Source organism: Parasteatoda tepidariorum, chromosome 6, assembly GCF_982258835.1.
Source record: "Parasteatoda tepidariorum strain Cologne lab strain chromosome 6, Ptep-v5.0, whole genome shotgun sequence".
Taxonomy (NCBI): Eukaryota; Metazoa; Arthropoda; class Arachnida; order Araneae; family Theridiidae; genus Parasteatoda; species Parasteatoda tepidariorum.
In genome coordinates, this window is record NC_141760.1 from 49,062,070 (window position 1) to 49,071,039 (window position 8,970).

The 8,970-nt window shown below is 26.6% G+C and overlaps 1 protein-coding gene across 3 annotated transcripts in view; it reads right to left on the reverse strand.

The window, feature by feature from the left end:
- Larp4B (La-related protein 4B) overlaps nucleotides 1-8,745 on the reverse strand; it is a 139,864-nt gene extending 131,119 nt beyond the window's left edge. For all 3 annotated transcript variants that reach the window (XM_043040609.3, XM_087165819.1, XM_016060829.4), the window contains exon 1: nucleotides 8,470-8,745. In XM_043040609.3, the coding sequence (XP_042896543.2) occupies nucleotides 8,470-8,682 (213 nt within the window). In that variant the 5' untranslated portion in view covers nucleotides 8,683-8,745. The remainder of the gene's footprint in view (nucleotides 1-8,469) is intronic.
- Nucleotides 8,746-8,970: the final 225 nt, after the last annotated feature.

The following is an 8,970-nucleotide window of genomic DNA, read 5'->3' on the forward strand; positions in this document are numbered from 1 at the left end:
ATTTTTAGAATGAAGAAGAAATAAAATTTATGTATTATTATATTCCTTAAATAAACATGCTAAATACTACCATGAAGGATTTTTACATTAAGAAAGAGCTAGTGTTTGCTGTATAGTTAATTAACTAATGAGTTAAAATTCTCTATTATACACTTTGAAACTTTGACGGGCTAAGAAATAGAAATTTAGGAATAATATGGACTCTTAAATTTTTGGTTAGATTTACTTTGTCATCAAACAGTTTCATTTAACTCTTATATGTAATTTATGAGATTAATATATATTCTAAAATTATTTACGCATTTTCATATGCTTATATTATAATTTCATGTTCTTTATTTTGAAGAATTCAACCTATTGACAGAAAATTAAATATTTTTATGATAACCACAAAGAAGAAATTAATCTTCGAAAAGAATTTCAAAGGTTTGCATGTTTCCTATTTCTAAAGCACGGTTGAAATTAAAGAGCTTAGAAACCTTTTGAGCACACTGTTTTTAAAAAGCTTACAAAGACAGCTAAAAACAAGCAGAGCATAAAATTAACACTCATATGTATTTAATATTCTAATAGAGATTCAAAATTATCTTAACTGATAAATATTGTCTTTTTGTTTATTATTGTACATATTTGTTTATTATTGTAATATTGTTTTATTTATGCTATAATATATAATATACCCAATAATATATAATTCAAAAAATCTAAATACTTTAAAACTGGTATTTGTTTGTACTGGTACAAACCATTCAAAAGTATTAAGTTTCGAAAGCGATATTTTAAGTCATAGAAAATATAAGTATTTACTTTTCATAACTTTAATACGAAGAATAAATGTTATCATTGCCTTATTTAATGAAACGTAACTGATTGAAAAATATTATTTTTCTGAGAATAATTCATTTAAAAATCTATGAAATATACGAGCTTAAATGTAAAGTAAGAATCCTTTTAATTTGTTGAAATCTAATTTCAAAATGCCAAATATATTATTTCTGAAATTACATTTCAAGCTAAGTGCTTGAGTGTGTATAGATTACATTTCAATTTAAGTGCTTGTTTCGAAATCTTTTTACAACGAAATGTCAGAGCAAATATATGGAATTTAACTGTACAAAGTTGAACAACATAAGTAGAAGCAAAATTTACTTAGAAAACTAAAACATCTTAGTTAGTCATTTATTTCAGTGTAAACGTAACTGGAATTTTAAAAAAAGCATATATTTTAATATAAAATCTATGATGGTGCAAAATAAGTAAATAATTATTACGATTTTTACAAATAATTAGCCCATAACTTTTTTGTCATAAATTAAAGTAAATTATGATACAATGAAACAAAACATCACTTAGCTTAGTTTTTAGTCTCTTAGTTTGTAGATTTCGTTTATTGATTACTGTAATAAAAAATTCATATCATTTTTTAAAATTATAATTAAATTTATTTTTATTTATTTAAAAATCTGCTTGAGACATTTTCAACTTTATAACATTAAATCTTTACTTTTTGAAGGAGAACAATGCTGTTAAAGACGCTTTTTTATGGTTCTACATAAAAATTTATGACACCAATAAATTATACTTTTAAATAAAAAAGAAAAGCTTGAAAGTATGTGCAACGTATGCTTATTTCAATACATTGCGTTTGATTACCTGCTACTTTTCATAGATTAGAAAAAAAAAGAAAGCAAATTTGCATTTCTATGAAACGTATAACAAACATATCTAAAATACACATACCGTGAAAATTTTTTGAGAAAATACCGTACTGTGTGGTAAGGACATTTCTAGGAAAAAAGACCATAATTCTGGTTAATAAAACTGAAATATATGGTATTTAAACCATTTATTTGGTAATTTTTCCATTCATATGGTAACGATTTACTTGATATTCTGGTTTTCGAAATCATAGTTCTTATTACAAAGCATTTAATGAAAATTACAAAACTGAAAAGTAAATTTAACCAAATAAATGGCTTTTATGCCATGCTATATTGTATCATGATGAAAATACCAAATTTTACCACGATTACCAAACTCTATCACATTTTATAAAAACAATAGTTTATTGTTAATTTTACCAAAATCATTACTAAAGCGCTTCAGTAAAAATTACAAAGCTTTTTTGTGTTTCCATTGGGCCAGATACACGGCAAATTTTACAATATTCTGGTAGCTTTGACCATACTTTTTTAATAAATCTAAAAATATTTGGTTTACCATCTAACAAAAATGTGACGAGGAAAGTAAACTCTATAGATAAGTTTATAGGTTTTAATAAATTAAAATCAGATAGAGATAGAAAGCAAGTATTAATGAAATTTATATCTCAGATATATTAGCGTGATTTTTATTATTATTAGTATTTGGATGTTGCAGAAAGAAAACGCTGATAAAGTAAAATAGCTATAACAGAATGAATATATTTGTATAAATTAATAAATTTTGTATCTTATAAAAATTGCGTTTAAATGGTATTTAAATCTCTTTGTAAAATAATAGGTATTTGCATTTTACAGAAGACGCTATTTCGCAAACTAAAACATTTGTATAAATAAATAGCTATTTATAACTTATGGTAAACAAGAGTAAATTAAATTAAAAAATACTTTTTATTAATTATTGGTTTTTTTATCACAGAAAAAGTATGTGTTAGTCTAAGTATAAATCCTATATAAATTAATAGATATTTGTAATTTATGGTAAACGAGTTTTTTTTAATAAATAATTGGTGTTTGCATCGTAAAAAATATGTGTTAGGGAAACTAAAAAATCTGTATAAATTAATAGTTATTTGTAATTTAGGGTAAATGAATCTTTTTATAAATTTCTCAAAAAATATGTTTGCATCTCAAAAAATACATGTTAATGAAGCTAAAAGATCCCTATAAATTAATAGCTATTTGTAATTTATGGTTAACGAGTCTTTTTAATCTGCGTTCTCATCTCAGAAAATACATGTTAACGAAACTAAAAGATCCGTATAAATTAATAGCTACTTGTAATTTATGGTAAACGAGTCTCTTATAAATAATTGATGTTTGCATCTTGGAAAATAATTGTTAGTGAAGCGAAAATATCAATAAAAATAATTAAGCATTTGTAAATTATTGAAAACAGGTATAACAAAAATGTAAGTCTTTTTATTAATTATTTGTATTTGCATTTTAGATAAAAACAAGTATCAGTGAAAAAAATATCTACAAATTATTAAGTATTTGCATTTTTCGTCAAAGGAATATTAATAAATTTATATATGTTATTAAAATTATCAGTTATATACCTTTTACAGAAGAAAATGGAAGTAAATTTTGAACTTTTCAGTAAAGCAGAGATATTTGCAACCAACAGAAAACATATGTTAATTAAATTAAAATCCCTTTAAAGAAATTAGTTATAAATACAGTTTATGCATAAATTAATATAAGCACAGTTCTTTTTTTCACTATTTTTGCTTCCCGAATAAAACGTAAAACTGTTGGGAATATATTGTTCAGATAAAACATTAATAATTCATTTTGACCATACAAAATTCCTTTTTTCACAACATTTCAGTTATTAAGAAAATATCTTAAATACATATACATAATAAAATTAATACATAATACATAATTTTTATACTTGGCAATTAGAATTTCCATTTACTTTCTTATATGTCAAATAGTTAACCTATCATCATATTTGTAGCTTATGTGGTATGAGGGAAATAAGATTTATCATCTTGTGTAAATAAGGAAAATCTTTTAGAATAATTTGTTTTACTGTTTAATTAAAAAAAAGAATTCTATAGCACAAATAAACCAAGCAAAATTATTTTGCAGGCTGAAAAATGATTTCTACGAGCATTTCCTTATGTTTCATCTTCTTCTTTATTTAATTCTAGTTGTTTTTGTAGACACTGCAAAAATATTTCCTGAAACTGATCTTACAGAAAATATTTGCTTCATAACATTCCTTTTAACAATATGTATTGAATCTGACAGTTTTTCGACATTTGAACGTGTGTGATAAAAACTTGTCGTAAATCATTTGTGAGTCGTGTTTTTGATTTCGCATCTAAATACTTATCTATAATAGATTTAACTTGTCAAAGATTTAACCTATAATGATAACCTAGCATTAAAACAGTAAAGATATGTCATTTATAATTTTTCACAACACAGTTTGTTTCAACAAATAATATTCAAAATCATTCTTCATCTCATTTGTTGAAATTAAACTTTTTTCATGGCAACTAAAAGTATGTATTGCATAATAAAAACAACATTTATTGACATAATAAATGACATTTAATGTCACTTGTTTTAGTTATTTAATCCCGTTTGATAAATGCAATCAAACTACACTGTTAAAAATTCCGGATCTAATAACGGTAACAAGTTACCTCAATCAAAGTTCCAGTACTTTTTGCAGTAAAATTGAAAGGAATAAACAAAGTATGATGTACCTTTATTTTTATAGCAATATTTACACTGAATCACTGTAATTAAGTGTAATTAAGTAAACAATTTCGGTATAAAATTTCGAGGTATGATGGATTTTTACAGTAAAAATAGATTTTACGATGAAAATGGAATTTTACGGAAAAGAGGATTTTAGATGCTGCTCTCAAGGTATCGATACCTTTTATCATATACTTTTTGAATCTGATGTTTTTTTAGTAGCCTGGTTAAATTTTTATTACTTTTTTCATATTGTAATTCATAAGTTACTTTATTAAACTATATGAAATGCAATTTTTCAAAGGTTTCTTTCCATTAAATAATATATTTTCAACTAAAATTGAATTAAATCTTTGAACTAAAACAAATATGTTAAAGTTTTAATTTAGGACACAACTGATCATTTGCACTAAACTAACATTTAAAATGCAGAATGCTGGTTTTATAAATGCCCCTCTTATTTAGTCCTTATTAATTTAGGTTTAATTACTTTGACTATTGTGAAGGCACTTATTTTCAAAATGCTAAAACTGCATCGATTTTAAAAGACAAGCTGTCAAACATATTTTGAAGAAAAAATTGAATAAATGATAAAAATTTCAAATTCACAAAATTTTTTTTCTCTTCTTTCAAATAAAATATTATTTATTTATTTGAAAATCTCATAAAATAGAAAAAGTTCTAATGATATTTATGTAAAAAAATATTTTATATTTTTAATGTGGAAACTAATAAATTGAAAGATTTTATTTTTGATTTATTCACTGTTTATTTTAAAAGAGAATAGGAAAATAATTTAAGTTGATTTTAAAACGAAATAATTTCTGTCAAAATTTTTTTCCCGATGAAATCTTTAGTACGAATATGTAAATCTTAATAAATTTTTTAAATTAAAAAATGTTTTATTTATTTTTAGTGAGTACTTATAAAATGAAAAATTTGTTTTAAATCCACTTACTCCTTATGATGAAGGAGAATAAAAGAATGAAAGATCTCGAGAAGAATAATTGGTTCAGTAAAGGAGAATAATGTCTGGAGAATAAGGTATAGTTTGTCTACGGTAAGAACTCCTCCCACCATAAAGTCTGAGGCCGTCTGTTGCTATGTATACAAGAATAGCGCATTTTAGGATGGGTAGCTTCTCCTTACTCTACGGCTAACACAATAGACCGAAGAAAAAGATTCCCTTTTCCTCGCCGACCCCATACCCCTACTTGAAATAGTTATACCTTGTTTCCATAGTCACTGCAATGGGTCTAGATGAATGTCTAGGGGAGTTCTTACTTTAGACAAACAATACAACTTTGAATTATACCGAAAAATTAGGAAACCAAATGCAGTGAAGTTCATTAAAATTCAACAGGTGACATGGCTCGGTCGTATATTTAGATATGACAATGAAAACCATAAAGAAAACTTATTACAAGTGAGAAGGAAAAAAATCGAGGTAAGCCAAGTACAAGATGGTAAAATAGCGTGAAAAAAATATTTAAGCAGTGTGGAAGCTAATAGGTGGGGAGAATGGGGTCATATAGATCAAGATGAATAAAGCTGCTTGAGACAGCCACAGCTAGCGATTGGCTGTTGTGCTGGCAGAAGATGATGATGATGAAGAAGAAGAAATGAATAATCTAAGTGCATTGAAAAATAGCTTAGTTCATAAAAAAATGTTTTGTTAAAATTTTAGTGTAAATCTAAATGGGAATGAATTTTTCATTCAAAAAAGTGTTCATTTTTTAGTGAATGCTTAAGAAATAAAAGATTTAAATTTAGCTTATTTTCTTCTTATGATAAAGAAAATAAAGAAATTATTTCAATGGATCCTAATAATCAAATAGTTTATTTAGCTCGAAATATTTCTGATAAATAATTTTAATGCGAATCTTAATATGAATGATTTGTTTTATTAAGAAATTCCTCTTATTTATTTTTAGTGAATCTTTATAAAATGAAAACAAATTGCTATTAATCTATTTTCATTTTATGATAAAAGAGAATAGAGAAATTATATAAGAAGATCTTGAAAACTAATAATTTATTTCGGAAAAAATAATTTCGACAAGTAATTTAATATGAACTGTAGTATTTATGAGTTGTCTTTCATAAAAAATGCTTTAATTATTTTTAATCTTAAGTTAACGAATGAGGGATTTTACTTTTTATTTATTCTTTTCTTAGAGAATGAAGAAACAATCTAAAATGATAAAGGAACAATCTAAATAGATTTTTTTTTTAAATTGATGCTTTTTTTTCTTAAGAAAGGTTTTTGATTTAAGTTCTTAGTGTGAATTCTAATAAAAATGACTTATAACTGCAAAATTTTTTTAAAAGTGAAACTCATAAATTCTTACAATGAATAGTAAAAGAAATTAGTCTTTCTAATGGCTAAATTTTTTTCCCTCCAAATTATACGTCCCCTGTCCAATTTAGAATCTTTTACCTATTATTGAACGTATTATGAATAAATACGAATAAATTTAAATGTCACTCAATTTGTTTTCAGTTGCAGTTAAATCATCGATAAACATAAATCTAAATTTAGTCAAAGCTCAGTCAGCGGAAATTCAAACGATGTTCGCAATCGTATGTAAGGATTCCGAAAAGAGAATCGATAAGCGAAAATAGCAACAGATTCCAAAAAAATCCTAATACCATCAGCCTTTTCACATCCTCCTGTAATTCCAAGAAAGGTGGAGCAATCCATCAAGCGGACCCCCCATTCTCGACTGGGGTCGGTGGACACTAGCGCCCGCAACGCCCCCACATGTCCGCAGCAGAATCTGGGGGTCCTGACCATATGGTGAGGACAAAATTTTCCATTTCTCTCCTTCTATTAACACTAACGAGTAAATATAGATCGATACAATAAAAACTATCCTTAGTTATTTAAGCAGAAATAGTAATGTTTCTTCAGTTGGCGAAAAATTTAAGATTTATTGATCAAACCTTGGCTACCGTTTTGCACTTGATCAGTTTTCATTGCTGTTATAACATCTCGGCACATATTTTTTAAACTTATTCCTATGTCAGCTTGATGATTTATTAAGATTGATCACTATCTTAAAAATTAAATTGAAAAATATTTAATTGAATTCTTCAATGCGTATAAAATGCTATATTGTACGTGATACGAAAAGTATTGATTAAAAACGAAAATTTTCTTTAAAATAGATAAATAACGAAGGGAATTATGTTATTTTGTAGTACATTTAATTATCAGAATTCGATAATCAGATAACATAATTTAAATTAATTGAGAACTGCTTGAAAATATTTTATTAAAAAACAAACTAGAAGTCACTTCTTTGTTATGAAGAAATTAACATTTGCTAAATTTTACTGTTATAAAAGAATTTAATGTTAAAATTCTAGATATTAATCTTAATATTCTCAGATATTAATATTAAAATTTAATAATTAAGAAAAATAAGAAATTTTAAAATTAACCATAAACTTTACAAAAATTAATCAATTTTTCATGATTATGTAGTCTGTTTGAGAAAAAATACTAACGCCTTTTCATGAATTCAAAAGAGAAGAAAAATTACAGATAATTATTTAAATCCCGAGAATAGCTAAATAAATTCGAAACACATTTCACAGGATTTAAAAATATGTTGAACAATCGAAAAGAAAAGTTATACATTTAAATATTTATTATTCTTAAATAATTATTATAAATCACGTAATGGTTATGAATAAACAAATAAACAATATGATTCTGGAATATAAACAAAACATCAACAGGTTTCACGATCTGGGCGAACTGCCAACAGCAAGCCACATAAAAAAAAGCTCACCATATGGCAGAGGTCCGAGATACAAGAAGGATCGAACTACGAAATAATCCTCGCCACAATGTTTACTTTTACTAAATTATTGTCACATTACTTATTTTATTCGAATTTACAGAACTATTTCACATATAGCCCTTGCAGTACATGTCCGTATGGTCAACTATATCGGTCTCATAATTTTTTAAAGTTTTGGAGTGAAAAAAATAGCAATATTTACGATTTTCTCTCACCTTTTGAATGATAAAACATCGAGGGCTGTAAGCGCAACAGATGTAGGTATCCTGTGCTTCGGTCCAGTCTAATCTATGCCCTGGTCCGGAACTGTGATGATGGGGCGTATGGATAAAGTGCTGCGGCCGCCTAGGGTAAACGTTGCGGTAACTGCTGGGCACCACCTCCGAATGCTGCCGACAGGCACCAGAGGGTGACCGACTCCATCTCATCGTCTCTTGCGATGGCTGACTAACCAACTGCTGTTAGCTGGGATGATCGGAAGAGGATGGAAGAGAGTAAAGAGTCCCGCGGTTTTCATCGCCAAGGGAGACCCGCCAAAGCGCGCCGCATCTCGCCATTTTTCTTTTTATTGGGGTGGGTTGTTAACAGGTTTAGAAGCGTTTGTTTATGTGATGAAGAACAACAGGTGCAAAATTGGCTTTTAACATCTAGATGGAGATGGCACACGGATTCATTATATGTTTTTTTTTTTTGACAGATATGTCAGAAACAAAACG